This window comes from Myiozetetes cayanensis, unplaced genomic scaffold, assembly GCF_022539395.1.
Source record: "Myiozetetes cayanensis isolate MyiCay16 unplaced genomic scaffold, myiCay2020 scf10, whole genome shotgun sequence".
NCBI lineage: Eukaryota > Metazoa > Chordata > Aves > Passeriformes > Tyrannidae > Myiozetetes > Myiozetetes cayanensis.
This window is the reverse complement of record NW_026086605.1, coordinates 18,436,437-18,453,455: the sequence shown is the minus strand read 5'-3', so window position 1 is coordinate 18,453,455 and position 17,019 is coordinate 18,436,437. Positions and strand designations below refer to the sequence as shown.

General features: G+C 39.7%; 1 protein-coding gene across 1 annotated transcript in view; it reads left to right on the top strand.

Annotated features, from left to right (window-relative positions):
* The window catches only part of WDFY4 (WDFY family member 4), a 122,594-nt gene that overhangs the window by 31,402 nt on the left and 74,173 nt on the right, over nucleotides 1-17,019 (top strand). The window contains exons 17-33 of the mRNA XM_050305270.1: nucleotides 11-87; nucleotides 785-1,003; nucleotides 2,024-2,208; nucleotides 4,586-4,817; nucleotides 6,164-6,315; nucleotides 6,854-6,965; nucleotides 7,079-7,269; nucleotides 8,835-8,987; nucleotides 9,370-9,443; nucleotides 10,267-10,428; nucleotides 12,098-12,189; nucleotides 13,078-13,177; nucleotides 13,966-14,171; nucleotides 14,767-14,936; nucleotides 15,288-15,413; nucleotides 15,840-16,001; nucleotides 16,118-16,315. Of these exons, the coding sequence (XP_050161227.1) occupies nucleotides 11-87; nucleotides 785-1,003; nucleotides 2,024-2,208; nucleotides 4,586-4,817; nucleotides 6,164-6,315; nucleotides 6,854-6,965; nucleotides 7,079-7,269; nucleotides 8,835-8,987; nucleotides 9,370-9,443; nucleotides 10,267-10,428; nucleotides 12,098-12,189; nucleotides 13,078-13,177; nucleotides 13,966-14,171; nucleotides 14,767-14,936; nucleotides 15,288-15,413; nucleotides 15,840-16,001; nucleotides 16,118-16,315 (2,611 nt within the window). The remainder of the gene's footprint in view (nucleotides 1-10; nucleotides 88-784; nucleotides 1,004-2,023; nucleotides 2,209-4,585; nucleotides 4,818-6,163; nucleotides 6,316-6,853; nucleotides 6,966-7,078; nucleotides 7,270-8,834; nucleotides 8,988-9,369; nucleotides 9,444-10,266; nucleotides 10,429-12,097; nucleotides 12,190-13,077; nucleotides 13,178-13,965; nucleotides 14,172-14,766; nucleotides 14,937-15,287; nucleotides 15,414-15,839; nucleotides 16,002-16,117; nucleotides 16,316-17,019) is intronic.

The following is a 17,019-nucleotide window of genomic DNA, read 5'->3' as shown; positions in this document are numbered from 1 at the left end:
GCTCCTGTAGGTGTTTATACCTCCCTACCTTGGCCACTGTTATGGGACCCAATGCAGACCAAGCTGTCTCGGGAGGAATTGGCACGGGTAAGCACTGTGACTCACCAACAGCTTCCTGGAAACGCTGACTTTTCAGCTCCACTGAAAGCATTCAACAGTTGTAAGAAATGGCAGCAAATAAGCTGTGTATTTCAAAACATTTCTCTGTGTCCCAGACCAGCTCTGAACTGTATAACTCAAACTGCTCAGCAAAATGCAATATCAGATGCAGCTTAATAGTGTGATAAATTAAGATTAACATTAGCAGTGAAAATTTAAGGCAGGCTGCTAAGAAAACAGTCTTAACAAACCAGAGCCACCAGATTTTAGGGTAATCTCCCATGGCAGCAATAGGAGCTGTCACTTAATGGGATTCTCCTAAACATCCAAATCCTCTGTTGGGTGAACTGTGAAATGGCTGTACCTTTTGCTTCCTGAATTTTTGTGACATTTAAGAACTTGTTCCTGGCTCAGTGGTTCCTAATTGATGAGCTCCATAGCATGGAGTTCTAGTAGTCATTTCTCATCAGTCAATTTTAGGTCCTTTATACATATGCACAGACTCATATGTGCAGTCTCTACAATATTGAATACAGACAGTGAAATCTAATAGAATAGAAATTAAACCTCATAATCTCATGTCAGTTCTTGCCTGGTTTGGACTACAAATGAAACAGAAAGCAGTTTGCTAATGGCTGCACAAGGAAAACAACTTCCTTGCTGCCTTTTTGTTTCCTGTGTACAGGTACCAGAATGTTCCCTCCCTCAAGTGGCCTGACACTGTCCTGCTGGTTTCTGATTAGCAAGTTTGGGTTGGTGCACAACAATCACCCAGTCCGTTTCCTTACGGTCGTGAGGCACATGTCAAGAACAGAGCAAGAGTTTGTTTGCCTTTCTGTAAGCTTCTTCCCACAGGACCTCTCTTTGGTCATTTCCACAGAAGAAGTGGAATTCCAGCCACTTGGTAAGGCTCTTTTCAGTCAAGCTGCAGTGCTGTGTCCTCTGATTATCTGAAATTTTTCATGAACAAATTTCCCCTTCTTTGAAGTACTCGGGATATTAATGAGATTTACCTCTTCAGTGTTCCTCCTGCAGCCTGTTGTGATTGTAATTCTTGGCCATGTTTCAGTTTTAAGTTTGCTGTAGGTATTGTGAATTATTTTGTGGTCTGCAGTATTCTGTGGAAAACTTTTGAATGTCAGTTATATTGTTGTCTGCAGTTGTGGAGGCTGGGCTTGAACCAGCTGGTTCAAGCAGCCTGTTCTGTGTAACACTAGGCAGGTTTGGAGAGTAGGACTGAGGATTTGGGGAGTGATCTAGCTTCCTAATGAAACAACTAATTTCCTCTCCTCACTTTCAGAATGTTTTCTATCATTCCAGCCTGTTAGTATTTTTCCCTGTTGATATTTATTCCCTTTTCCTTATTGAGTTAGAGTAGGTACTTTAAATGTAAATGTGATTGAATATTCCAGAGGAGGATGGAAATGGAATGGGAATAGTAGCTGGGATTTTTTCATGCACAGACTGACTTTGCATGCTCTCATTGCCTTAGACATTGAAAATTCCAGCTCGCTTCTTTTCATAAAAACTACAAATTAATATACAGATTTTTATCCTCTCATGAATTTGCTAGGATTTTTCTTTCTGTGTCAGGCAACTCAGTGAGTATCCTGAGGGGTTCTCCTCTTAGAGAATATGTTGGATTTTCCTAATTCAGTCTAGTTTTGCAGCATTGAGGCAGCTAGCAGGTGTTATCTGGGAGGATGGCACATTGTATGCTGGAGAGATCTTAGGTGTTGTGCAAGTTTTGGGTCCTGATAATAGACTGTCAGGGAACATTTTAAAGACATTGAACATAATAGCACCAAATCATACTCAACTCACAGAGAATCATGTTCTTTCTGTCACATTTGATAGTTGTGTTCCAGAGGCAGGGGAAGGTGAGAGACTTCCTGTTCACTTATCCCTATTTTTGCTGTTACAGATATTATGGAACCTGAGGGTGAGGTCCTAAATCCGTCCCCATTTCCAGGGCAAGTCCAGTTTGGCTGTGGTAAACTGCTTGTCACTGGTCAGTGGCATCATCTCACAGTGATACTTGCTAAGGAAGGAAAGAAGACCTGCATTGTGTCAGCTTATATAAATGGTCAGATGCTTGGCTCTGCAAAGGTAAAGGTTCTCTGCATAGATCTCATGCCTGACATTTGCCTTGCATTGCTTTTCATTCTCTTCTCTCAATGAATATGTAACTTTTCAGTATTAATCTGAGAAACTCAAAGCATGGTGATTTGCATATATAGCATGTACCACTCTGCTGAGCATCAGTGGAGTCAGAAATTCATACAAAACAGGGTATATTTGTGCTGCTTTTCAGAAGTATGTTTTCAGCTTATACTGCTGCTTTGAACTAGTTCCCTCTCCCCCTCTCAGCATGTAGATAACCAGGGTAATTTTGAGTGGTGATGCTCCTCTGAGAGCTGGTGTTACCTTGGTTGCAGGTAGCTCCGGGTTATGCTGCTGAAATTCAGTTGTACCCTTAGGCCAAAATTTTCTGAGTTCACTAGTGATTTTGAGGATCTATCAGTTTCAACTCAAGATTTGCAGAGGTTGCCAGCAATAAAATATACATCACATTAAAGTGTGATCAAAGAACCCTAAACTGAAGGTGCCTTGGATTTAGGCTAAAACCTACCAAGATGACAAGTTATGTAGGGAATCACTTTTTTTCTTTTGAAGAAAGGCCTGGAAAAGTGGAAAGGTCACAGACAAATAAGTTTCTGTGACTGGCCAGCTCTTTGCAAGAATCCAGAACTGGGAGGAATTTCCTCAAACATTTTACATGCTCGTGTTTCAAGCTGCTTCTTCCTGTTACGCCCACTGAACAATCAACTGATGAGTCAGTGGCCTTTTCCTCGCTACCACACTAAACATTCAGGAACAGACAGATGTTCCTCTGAGTTAGTTATTCAGTGTGTGAGAATATATGAGTTAATCGCAAATGTTGGTGTACTGGTATTTTCCCTAAGGTGCCATTTCTTGTGATCTTGTTTCATAGCAGTCAGTTCTCAGGTTGCATGAAATGAGAAAGCAATCCAAATGCACCTGAAGGGTTCATAATCTGCAGGATAAATGAGAATAGCCCCTGGTTTATGTTATCAATATCATCATGCTCCTGGTTTTGAAGCTAATCTCAAATTATTTTGGAAATCTAATTTTTAGATTTTGAATGCTGCATGCTGGTAGTGTTGAAAATGCAGCCTGTTTCTATTGCAGCTGTGGTGGGTCTGGTGGTTTTTTGGCGTTGTTTTTAATAGAATCCTTTTATTAATTGAAACTTGTAACCTTTGTCTCTTCCTTCCTGTTCCCATATTTCAATTGACTCTCAACACATGCAAAACTCACTTGTGTGTATTACATTTCCCTTGTATATGCAACCTGTTTAATTCCAAATATTCTCTTTCTCATATTTGAGAAAAATGATCTGTCTTCTAAGTGCCTTTTGGGACGTATATCCATTTCAAGAATGAAAATTTTATTTAATTTGCCTTCCTTCAAATGAGACTGAAAGTCATCAATAAAACTAGGCCTAAACATTGCAATTGATTAAAGAATTCATAGAAAATGTGTTTAACATACAGTGAAACAGCTCATATAAATAAAAGAAGCTTTTGGTAAATAAAAAATTGTCCCAGTGCTGGGGTCTCCGATATGATGCAAGTCTTCAGCTTTATAAGTACAGTGAAGAAACGATTGCCTAAGAAATTAGAAATACACGAAGATTGTTAACAGTAACAAAGGCTATTTTTGGTTGGTAGAGCTGGGGGTGGGTGTCACTGTGTTGCATCCAGTCTAATATTTGCTCAAGTGTTCACTTAACTCCTCACTCTTAATATTGACCAGCCCTGTCCTCTACATCTCATTAGTCAGAAATCAGTAAATTCTAGGAGTCACTCATGCTAACAGAAAATTAAAGGCAGGGCTAAGCCCTGAAGTACAATATAGTTTCTCTCTACCAAGAAATTCCAACTACTTACTGTTAGAGCTATCTCCATGTAAATAAAGTAATACATGCAATTTAGGAGTCTGAATCATTATTTTGATACCGAAAATAAATGGCCCTGTTTCCTAAACAATGTTAGCTTCTTTGAGGCTAACTGGTGCACTTGGACACTCTACACTCTTCAAAAACTGTTTATTCTCTAGGTGCCAGCACAAGGTGCTACCTGTAACTTGTCTTTCTGTGTTGAAAGTCACAATCTGAGTTATGAAGTTCAGAACAGGAAAAATAAGTTTGGGGTCAAGATAGGGATTTTCTTTGCCAATACTTTAAACTATTTTGACTGTGTTTTTTGAACAAAAATTAAGCTTAAACATTCAAAAATGCTTGTGTTTATAGTACTTCTCAAAGTCCAGTTTCTAAGCAGTAGGTGATAATTGTGCTGCACAGCTGACTGAGACTTCAATGAGCAAAGAGGCGACAGGCAGTACCTTACAGGGACAGGACCCTAAGGCACCCTGAGTGTATTGGGGTCCTTCTGTGTTGCAGATGCAGTATCTCCAGCCCTTACCAGGTAGTTGCGTTTCCATGGAACCCTCTTCCTTTATTGATGTCTACGGGTACATTTCTACTCCTCGAATTTGGAAACAGAAGTCCTCCTTGACCTGGCGCCTTGGCCCTACATACTTGTTTGAAGAAGCCATTTCTGTGGAAACCGTGGAGGTGATTATTAAGCTGGGACCGCAGTATTGTAGCAATTTCCAAGCAGTACAGCTTCAAGGTATGTGATCATTCTCATATCCACCACTGTTTGTTTTTCAGAGGAATGCTCTTTTTATTCTCACAATCTGCTATTAGTGTTCCAACTGTGTCTAGAGTTCACTCTTAAAGCCTGGAAAACGGCATTACTGAGTGTTGTACAAGATTGTAGCAAGATACATGAGGATCTTGCAACATACTGTGAATTGGGCAGAAAAAGAAGGGCAGGAATCAAGCAGCAGAAAGAGATGAAGAGTAAAGAGAGATGTCCTGAGTTGCAAGATTGTGACTTTTGTTGGATAAAAGTTAAAGCAGCAGCTTTAACTGAGACATTCTCCATTAATAGTGCTACAGAAAAGAACAGAAAAAAGAAAAAGAAAAAAAACCACAGCATAAAAAGAAGTATCAAGTTTAATTGCAAATGCCTGCAGACTAGGAGAGAGCATAGGGGAGAGAAGGGTAGGGGAATAAGTTACATTCCACTTAATGAAGAGGCTTTTTAACTATATTGTTAGCTTCAATTATTAAACAGGCAGACAAAACATATCAGTTATTGATTACTATTTGTTCAACAAGTAGTGCATTCACCTCTGTACTAGAGCTTGGGGTGACATGGGATGGTCATTTCTCACGTGAAAAGAAAAAAATAATCTTACCTGGTGATGCTCCAGCCTAAAATGAAGGGAAGGCTGTCCAAAAGTACTCCTTCAAAATGCTGTCTATTTACACACAAAAAAATCTGCAAGTCAAGCATGGGGAGGGGGTTGTTGAAAGAGAAGTCGTATCAAAGTACAACTCTAAAATGAAAACATTACCAATAGAAGTCAGAAGGATGTGATTTTTGAAGCATTGAGACTTTATGAAGTCTGGGGTGCTTGTTCTCTGCACAGTTATGAACAGATGAACTTTAGTACTAATCATGGATTGTAGCAATCTGATTCCAGAGATGCCCTGATGCAGGAGAACATACAAGATATTATATCATAACTGTAAAATGACCTCACTCTCTCTTCCCCCAGTCTCCCTATTCCACCAAAAGACCTCAAGGAGCTTATCAAATGGATATTTTGACTTAATAAAAGCTTCAGCACAATACCCCAAAACACTATGTTTTATTACTTAAAATCGATTTATGACCTTGTTGCAAACATCAGTGTGAATTGTTTCAGTAGTGCTGTGTCCTTTCTCACCACTTCATGGCTTCTCACTAATCAGCAGCAGTTGTGAAGAGGATTAGCTGTAAGACCATGTCCTGCTGGAAGGGAAATAGGTGACACAGTCTTGGGGCATTTGCTTGTAGTTAATCTTCATGTGGAACATGAACTAATGCAAAGTTTCTTCAGATGTTCATAGTCTGTCTTGTTTTAGGCGAGGATCAGTACAGTGATCATAATACTGCACTTCTGGTGGCAGAAGAGAAGATTTCTTTTGGAATCAATGCCATGTGCTCAACTCTCACTACAGTTCAAGATATAAAGAGCTCCTACAATGAAGTGGATGGCCGGCTGATTGCCAAAGAGGTCACAAATTTCCCTTGTCTTACACACGTTTTCTCTTGTTTCTGAGCAGTTGCCTAGAGCAAAATTTGTGACTTTGTCTTAGTTGTGTACCTTCAGTGATTTTTTTTTCAAGCTTCTTTTCCCATTCCTTAACTTCATTAACCCATTACTCATGGGTTAATTTTCATCTGTGGAGTGGAATAGATTGGACAGTCTGAACACAGTGTTAAAAGCATTTCTTGAAACAGGAATGGAAGCCATAGTTTTTAGGTCTTGTGATAATTTGTTTCAGTGTGTGTTTTCCTAATGCCTTCACAAGAACTTTTCATATGCTATTGTATTATTCTTGCCAGGTCTACTGACAAGTGAAAGGAATGGGGTTGTGGGATATTGTAGGTGGGTGAATGTTTGTCCTAACAATCAACTTGTAACAAAAAAAATATGGTTTTCATAGGTTAAAAGTAATAAAATAATCTAAAGTATTAGAGCATGCATTTGTTGCTTTTTGTCTCTCCAGTACTACCAAGGTTTCTCTTAGAATATCTTTTATCTGTTTTAGATTGGGATTAATTCTCGGGACAGTTCAACTCCAGTATTCCTAGCTAAGAACATTGCTGGACACCTCTCGGGTTCCTTGCGAACTATTGGGTCAGTTGCTGTGGGCCAATATGGTAAATGCACTATGACTTAATGTTTAACGTTTTTTAAGAGTGGAGCTTTTCTCTGTCGAATAACAGATTTAGTCCATGTAATTTCCTGGTAGAGTAATACTGCAATTTCCTAGGGGTAAGAGTGTTCCAGTCCTCTCCAGCAGCTACCAGCCTGAACTTTATTGGAGGCCCTGCCATTCTCCTGGGTCTCATTGCTATGGCTCGTGATGACCACACCATGTATGCAGTTGTCAAAGTCCTGAACTCCATTCTGAACAGTAGCCCACTGAGTGAAAAACTGATGAGGCACATGCACGGATACCAGGTAACCAGTCTTTTTCATTCACTCTTGTTATAGTCCTTCCTATGGAGAACTTTATGCCAAAACCTGTCAATGGCAGTGAACTGAGCATACCCTGGCTATAGGCACTTGTGATTGGAACTTTGTAAGTTATAAGAGTTTTGAGAGGGGGATATAGAAAAGTGCTCTGTACCCCATGCTTACAATCTGTGGGATCCTCTATAGCATATATCTGCTGATGGGAAAGTGAGGACAGATGCCTCTTGGCCAGACATGATCTAATAAACTAAATAAGCCAGTGCAGCAGGTTTGTGACTGACCCACCCTTCACCTTTTACCTACACACTTGATCCGTCTCACAAAAGACCATTTTTCAGACAGGTTTTCTTCTTCCCCTTGGCTCATACAGCCTAAGATTCCTCTTTACAGACTGCCCAGTGTAGGGATAACAATTAATTTCTTTGACTCTTCCACTGCGTATTAGGAATTGGGCTGAATAAATAAATGCTGTCTGAATTTCATTGATTAGGTCTGTCCCAAATTAGTCTTTTGAACCTGAAATCTGTGGAAATTGAAGATTTTGGTTGTATGTAAACCATCTATGTATATGAAATTCAATGGATTGAGGCTCAAGTATGAAGTTTCAGTTTAGTATCATTTACTTCATGCTGTGCAGGCTAAGCAGAGAACTCTTAGAGAGCAGGGAAGACTCTTTAACACAGAAGGTTTCAAACAAGATTCTTAACATTAGAACTTCAGGAATGATTTACTACAAACTTTTCATTTTCCCAATTTGCAAATTGTTCATAAATTGATCATGATTCATATGAATATATTTATCCTACTTAGATATTACTTGCCCAATCCTTTCTTGTAGGCGAATGCAGCCTTTACATTGGTGTATAAGCTGTTTGTTTTGACTTTGTGCTTCTCTCCATGTGACAGATCATCATATTGCAATGGAGTGCTTTTACTTTTGTTTAGAGGTCTGAAGCTTTTCTTTGAAGTTTTTTTTTTAACAGCAAACTAATAAACATGTCTTGATATGTATTTTTAAATTAATGTCTATTGCTCCCAATCTGTTCAAAATGTAGTGACTTTCTGAACTTTCTTCTCACAGTATTAGGAAATCATTAGATAATCAAAGGCAGGCTCACTTGAGAAACTGGTAATGCTCCACAAATGTCTTTCATTTGAAGAGGTGAACATTAATATTTTTTAAGTTAACAACATTTGCAAGCAACTAAGAACACATCCATGAAGAATAGCATCAGAAACCTACATTGGTTATTTAGTTATGTTTGTATGTTCCTTTTTGTAAATTCCATTCAGCATAACATGGCGTGTATTTTGCTCCTGTTCAGTGTCACAGAGCTCCTTCAAAAACTTACCCTTTCACTTACTGCACGAAATTTCATGTGCAGACTGAAATCTTCAATTTCTTCATAATGCTTATGTAAAATGTGTGCATGTATGACTACTACAGCTGAGCAAGCTCTGTGTTTGCCTTGAATTAAAAAATAGTGTTACATTAGTTTATAAATACAGATTTATACTCTGTGGATACTTATTCAGTTTTCCTTTTTCAGTTGCTGACCTATCTATTGAAAAGGAAGACAAAGCTGTTAAACAACAGGATTTTACAGCTAATGTTCTCCCTAGTGGGCACAGCTGAGCTTGGCTTCGAGTCTTCGGTCATCAAGAATTATAGTGCATTCCAGTATGTTCTCTGCAACTTTGAGGTAAAACTGTTGATGCTTTGTGGGTTTGGTTATTTTAAAGATGGCTTTATAGTATGAGGTTTGGTTTGTTCATAGCACCTTCTGCATCCAATATTTGGGATGGGGTTCTGTGTTGAGCTTTTCCACACTGTGGTTCACCTGGGGAGATGGAAGCTTCCCAGGTCTGCAGGAACACTCCCAGAGGACCTGCTCCTCAGGGCTAACTCTGGAGCAACAACTCCCCACACTAGCAGGATTTCCCAGTGCCTACAGGCTGTGTTGCAGAAACACTGAGAATTATGATGTTATCCTCCCTGGACTACTTTTAACTGTTTCCCTGCCACAGGTACTGTTCTCACAGCTCAGCAGAGCAGTAAAACCTCTGCTTTCTTTTGTCTTTCAGCTTTGGATGAAGGCACCAGAAAATCTAGACCTTGCTCTTCTTTCCCATCTTGTGGAGATCTTGCAGTCCTCCAGGTATACAAACCAGTGTTTGAATCAGAAACCTGTGGGACAAACTCAGTCTGTAACCTGAAGCTGGAACTGGGAGACGCCTATGAAGAGTCCAATTCTAGTTGGAATCAGTGGACTCTGGGAGTGAATCATTTCTATATTTCTCTTTCAAACCTGGAGTTAGGGATTTGACCAGCCCTGATATGACTTTGGGGTCAGACTGGGCAAAGATACGTAGTGACCTGGTTCATGTGGAACCACTGCTGTACAATGAAAGTATAAATGTCTGCTGGGGAGGGGAAAATTAATGTTTGAATTGAGTGTGAAATAATTTTTAAAAATAGGTAACTGAAGTTGTGTTTAAAACCAAAACATAACCCAGGAAGACTTTTTATAACAGTATATTTTCTTAATCATTTGGACTAGAGTTAAATGTATCTAAAGAGATGTAGCATGGCAAAGGGGCTGAGTAAAGCTAGATTCCTACTTTTTGACAGCAGAAAGCTCTATGCAGAGCTGTCTGGTGTCCCTTGCTAGTTTTACAGGAATAGCATTTATTGCCACCAACTCACTGCTTGCAAGTTCAGTAACACTTCTTTGAACTCGTTGAAATGCAGCAGTTACTGGGGGAGAGGGCATAGGAGAAGGCAGAACACACAAAGTAGTCTTCTGATCTCCATCACTGACACATGTTCAGTTTGTCTGCGAGTGTTTGAAATGTTGTCAAGACAACGTTAGAAGCCAAAGGTGCAACGTATCAATGCAACCTGAGAATCCTTTTAGCTGAAACTCAGCAAATGTGGTTCTTTCTAGTAAAAACTTTAATAGTCCCTGTGCTTTTTTACAGAGATGGATTTCAGAATGCTGCAGTTGCCTACCAGGTGCAGATGGTGCCCAAGCTTGTTTTTCTTTTCAATGATCCTGAAATAAGTAACTCCAAGATTTCTGTGGCCTGCACTATTCTCTCCCATTTGTTGCAAGGATACTTTAATACACGGGATGTTCTCAGGTAACCTTCAAGTCTATAGCTTTTCCTCAGATTGCAGATTAGCTATACTCCTTCTAGTACTGGAGAGAGCTTGATAGTAGAGCTTCCATCACCTCATGTTTGGTAGAAATCCAGATCTTTGGCAACTGCAGGATCACCATCGATGAAAACCTTTTTCATGCCTTCATTCAGTCCAACCTTATATTTGCGTGAAGATGGGTTGGGTGATGACCCTTGCAATGGTGGCACAAACAATTCTGCAGGTTTGACTGGGACTGCTCAAAGTCTGTACTTATTATTTTGTTTCATTAAAGCCTTGCCCCTAAACTATCACTGTAGTATTACACCTTGGCCCCAGTGAACTACCTACTTACCTGCCTGTTGGTTTGGTTTATATCCTAGTAACAATCCTTTTTGTTCTTGAATTTCTATCAGTTTTGTTGATCAAGATTTCACAAAGCAAAGAATTTAAATCCTAATTTGTTCTCCACAGAATGTAAGTTCTTCACTGCTTCATTTTACATTCCCAGTCTAATTGCATCAGCCTGTAGCTGATGAATTGAGGAAGGTCCACATCATGCTGTCTACAGCCACCTAACTCCAGGGAAATGCACTGCACAGATGGGAGCTCTGTTACTAAAATTCTGTTTTTAAGAAAATGTAGAAACAGAGTTTCATTTCAAACCTGTTGTCTCTGCAACAAGCCTTTAGTTCTGTTGAAGTGTATAAGCTTCTTGGATAGTTAACTGTGGAGTAAGCTAGTATGTGAACTTACTGCTTGCCAGCTCTTTTGTAGATGTGTGTTCCTGGATGTATGCTACCTGTATGTATGTTCCTGCCCTGGGCTTGTATGAGTTAGCATATTCTTTTTTCATACAGGTGAAAGCCATGAACTTAGTATACCAAATTTGCCATGTTGTAAGGACTGTGAATGAGCATTTTTCTTTAAATACCATAATTTGTTATTCCACAGTAATTTGGTTGTCAGGCCCATGAGTGCTGAGTGAGTGGACAGAGACAATCCCTACCCTTCTAGCTCCAGGACAGCAGAGACTATAACAGGTTCTCAGCAGCACTGAGCATTTAGAAGGATGCTGGAATTTCTACTGGTCCCAGACTTTTGACAGATCTAATGGGAATTGCTGTGTGGACCATTCCTGTAGAAGAACTGGTGTTCTGACCCCTTAAGAAATGCCCTTCCTGTGGGCAGGAGGAGGTCATGCACTTTCACTAAGTGTGTATATCACATTAATCTTTTTATCCTTAGAACCAGGTAATGTGTTAAAGCAAACTACAGGTGAAAAGAGGTTGCCAGTCCTCCTCCCTGAGTACCTGCAAAGGTTTCTTTGCTCTCCTCTATTTGCTTGGAAACTAAGTGATGATAACAGTGACACCTGAACTGCCACAGAATCTTTTGTATGAACAGAGTGCTTAACTCAGTATTGCTTTCCTCATGTTGAAAGACCTTTAAAATAGATATAGAAAATGTTTCTGTTTTTGTTTTCATGTTGGATTTGTAAGTTAATTTGCTTCCTAGTTTATGAACTTCTCATTCCTATTTCTGCAGCAATTAGAATTTCCAATGGTTGTTAACAGTCATCATTAATGAGTATTGAGATTTGCATGCAATCTTCAAATAATTAAATTAATATCTTTTTGCTGACCAAAACTGCTTTCCTCTCTCTGCAAGGATTGGGTTGTTCCTTGTTTACACCTTGAAACCTTCTTCTGTGGATGAAAATCAGCTATTCCTGGACGGTGTGGCTGAGATGCCCAGTGAAGGTAGGGAGCTACCTTACTCGGCTTGTGTTGTCACAGGTGGCTACAGAACTTCCCTGCTTCCCCAGGGCCTAATGAACCATAAATGTAATGTAGTGCTTCTGCCTCCTGTGGCAGGAAGAGCCACAATTCAAATGACTTCATATGGAAAGGGACAGGCTGCAGTGAGGAGACCCTTTTGCCCTCATCTCTGCTAACAGGCCAGCAGTACTTTGGCTGTATTGTCCAGAGCCTACACAATGCTGGATTTCAGATATACACAGAGAGGAAGGACATTAAATTGAAATTGCCCCCAAACAAACCTACTGGGCTGTTACAAGGAATAAAGTTTCACTGGGCATCCTGGATTTTCTATGAACACTTCGCTACACTTACAGTTGTAGGAAATAATGTGTAGCTCTGCACCTTTTAAAGTATCTGTGTGTTTATGTCAGGTTCATGTGGGGGAACATCCAATCAGTTGGCTTTTTCATTGTGATGTTTCAATTGAGGCTGTATTGGTTATTGCACTTCTAAATCAGAGATTGTATTAAGGAGATGCTGATAACTACAGTTTTTATATCTAGACATCACAGCAGGCAATACAAGTCAGATTGCCTGTTTACATCTCCCGCTCCAGTTAACCTGAGATTGTTTCCTGTTGAACATATAGTCTGAATGAGTTTTAAATAACTCTAAAGAGAGGACTTTGACAATGTAAACACTGATTGTTTCTGATGTTAGCATGAACTTTTCTGTCTAAGATTTGATGTCTGCATCTTTTTACTCTGCAAGAAACCTTCTATAAGTATTTCCACTGGGTTAATTTGGTTCAAAGAAAGTTGTTCATCACAGCAATGGAACATGTGCTTTGTCTCTTCATTACTCTTCATTACTTTATGATATTTGTAGCCTTAAGTCAAACATCTGGAAAGACAATCTGGCTTCGAAACCAGTTACTGAAGATGCTGTTAGATGTAATGCACTCAGACAAACTTCATCTGTCCTCTGAGTAAGTAGAACAGGAAGGTATAGGCAAGTGTCTCTGTTTTCTGGATTTTTCTTCTTGCTGGTGCTTGACCAGGACTAAACATACTGATAATATTTGAATCTCAAAAATATAGCAGACTGGATTCAGAGCTACTTTTTTGTTAGTGATTTACCTGGCATTCACTTGTGTGATCTGATCACACATCTGATATCCATTTTGGAAAAAATTTTACATTTTCAGAAAATATTGTGAAGGAGGAACTTGGATATTGGTGTTTCTTCTTCATTGCAAGGGTTGAAGAAATCGCAGCTGTCTTTGAAAATTGATGTAATGTGGGATTACTTGCACCTCTCTCTCATAACCATGAGCAAACAGTTTAACTACAGTTCTACCTTCTGTAACTGAAAGAAAGATTTTATAGTGCTAGGTGCTTTAACTGTGTATTTTCATTAGAAAACACATCTTGGACTTCAAAAATTAAATAATAATTTTGAATTTCATAATTTAAAATATCTAGTCTGTGATGTAGTTTGCCTCAGTTATTGATACACATTTGCAGAAGGAGATTCATATTGGTGAACTTTTTTTGTCTGACAGTAATATAAGGTTGGATGAAGCAGGAATTAATTGTCTTCAGCTCTGTGGATGGGTGTTGTTAAACCTTCATGATTGTGTTGTGGTACGCCTTTAATCAGACTTTTTCCAGAGAAACTTGAGCTTCTAAATCACTTAGAGATAATTTTAAATATCTCCTCTCTGTCTTTTACCATGTCTCTGTCCATGTATTTTCATTTATCTGTTTGTCCTAGGGAAAAAGAAAAGACATTTTTGGCGCTGGGGCCAGACTGGTTTCTGCTGTTCACACAGAGCTACCTGCACTCTAGCACAGTTGTGCTAGGAATCAAGCTGCTTCTGTGCTTCCTCCACAATCGTTTGCTGCTCAACAAATTCAAGGAGGGGATAGTGGCTGGGCGCTGGCTGGAAAACAGCTCTGAAGGGTTGAATATTCTAATGGGTATGTATTGGTTTAATGTTCCCAAAACACTGTCTTGATCCAGCTTAGTGATAGATCACTGAAGTACATGACAGGAGAATTCCCACTGATCTCAGCAGACCAAAAATTGAAATTACTTTCTAGGGCAATCTTGTCTTGTACTTTAGCATTTCTGTGCTGAAGACTGGAAAGCATTGCTTCTCCCTTGCACAATAATTAGCAATTCTGATTAGCCCTTTCAGGGAGATGGGCCTTTTTGTGTTGCACAAAATCAGACTAGTTGATAAGCCTATGAGGTGTTGCAGTGTCAGCTTTGCTCTGAAACCTTCTGTTTCTTTAAGATTTCTTCAGCTTGTTTTTTGATAATTAGACTTCTGGTTCTGGGAAAGGGAGGAGAAAGGAAGAATAATTAAGGGAGAATCTCCTGTAACAAAAGTGATAATGGGAAAAATCGTTATTTGTTCATCTGAAGGAGTTTTTTAAACTGTTGATATTGCAGCCTAACAGACTACTAAGTGGTCTGAGACAGAGATAAACGAGGATAAAGTTCTGTCAGTAATCCTTCCTCTGGTATGACATTTAATTTTAGACACTTTCCTTTTCTTTTCCTTTAAAGATAATTTAAAAACTCATCCTCCAGTGCCTGACAAAGGCTACTTCTTGATTTTTGGGTTTTCTGTGTTGCAAAGATGTCTGACTGATCATGTCCACATCCCTGAGATCTACCTGCTTGTGGCAGAGCTCTTTCTGGCAACTCCACAATCTGAACCACCTGAAGCAGTCAAGGTATGAAAAAAATAGCAGACAAGACCTGAGGCTGATATTGCTCTACTACTTTGGCATTTTATGCCCTTTTTCATGAGAGAATTCTCAGGCAAGTTAATCGTACTTGGGTTTTGTGATAATAAAAATTAGTACTTCATATTTTAAAAATTAAGTTAACTTTGATTTAAGAAAATTTGTGTTTGGAACAAAATTGTTAATAAAGGTGTTAAATGTTACACATTTAATAGAAGAGGGAGGAGCTGGAGGAGAAGTTGTCTTGGGTTTTTTTCTGATGTGGAGAAAGCAGGCTTTGTTCTTGATGTATTGTATATAATTCCCATCTCTTAATCAAATATCTCTCTTTCTGTGTAGAAAGATCTTGAGTCTATGTTGCAGTGGATCTTGCAGCACCACCTTACAGAGAATGTCCTCAAAATGGGGTTGTGTGCAGAGGCAGCTGTTTTACTGCTGGAAATGGTTAGAGTCACTGTGGACAAGGTAAATGCTTTGTTGCAAGGGCAGTGCACTGTTAATGGCAGAATAAACTGCCCAAGTATGACAGATGTCAGTGGCAGCCTTTACCTGTAATCCCTGGTCCTCCTCTGCCCTCACAGGGCAGTGCTGAACATAACAGTGAGCACAGACTTCAAAGGGTCAGAACTGTTATTGCCCTGGTTATGTAGCAGAGTATGTGATGGGCTCATGTTTATGAACTTTTGAATACAGAGACTGATCTTACCCATAGCAGCACTAAATTTTTTTCATTCTTGATGATGAGGACATGTCATCTTCTGGTTGGGTGTATCTTCAGTCTGCAAGGTGGGAATTGGCTGCCTATGCCTTGCCTCATTTCTCCACGGCCGTGTCATGTTTGCTTCAGAGAAGAATGCTGCCTTGACCAAATGCACATTTGTTTGTATTCAGCCTATTGCAGATGCAGAAGTCTCCTGGGAGATTGCCTATCCAGGGAATGTTATCCAGTTTCTGTGCTTGATCTACCACAGTTATACTCAGGACCCTGTGTGGCACTGTCCTGACTTCCTGAAAACTTTGGCTATGGTTGCTTTCCATTCAGGACCACCCAAGGTATGTGTATATGACCCAGCACAAGCCCTTCAGACTGGAGATAGGTCATTAGGAGGAAAAAAAAAATCAATTTAAAGAAGACTCTGATTTAGATGTATTGCTGTTTACTTTCACAGGGAGGATCTGAAGGCCTTTTGACTCCTGATGGTCCAGCCATTGTCGAAGGAAAAGGCTGTGCTGATCCCTCCTCTCTCCCAGTCCTACCACACCCTGCCAAGAAACAAGTGTGGGATTTTGTGCGAGTCCTCCTGATGGATACTCTTCTCAACATCCCAGCAAACAAACAAGGGCATCCACTGGAGCGTCTTCTTGAGGTTTCTCTTATCATCAGGCTTTGCTGCTCTACCTTGCACTGGGGGTGAAAGGACAGGATGTATCTTGCTAGTGACCTAGTTAAAAAAGTGCTAACAGTGACAAAAGGAAAAAAACCCTGTCTGCACTTTAGGTACAGATCAATCCAAGCCTCAGTAGATGAGTCCAGATATGGATTTCAGTGAGTCAAAGCACTCAAAAGAGTCAGAGTAGACTGAAGAAAGAGAAAATGAAAAATTTAGGCTTCAGCTCCAAATTGTCAATAGTTTAGTTATCCCAGATGTGAGTTCTGATGCTGACTTAGCTTAGTAATACAAATAGCAATGAACATAAGCTTGACTGCAATTGTCATGAGTTAAATCATCTTGTGGAGCAACAGTTCCCAAAAGGTTTATACAGTAATTTCCCCAAGGTTTGGCACAGTTTAAACTGAGTATGGCTTTCCAACTGTCTAATCCTGAGCCTGTTAATGAAACTGAAGGCCCCTGAGGACAAGACCTCTTGGGAACCAGCTGAGAATCTACATTATGGTCCTTTACAAAACCTTGTTTCTGTTCAGTGTGCAGAGGGCAACTGAGTAGGCTATCAGCTAGATGGTGTAGTCCTAAGTGAGATTTCCTGTTTTTCCAGCTAGGCTATGAAGTTCTACCATCTCATCTGTTGCTCAGTAGCTGTCCACACATGCACTCTTTCTGAATTTGAGTCT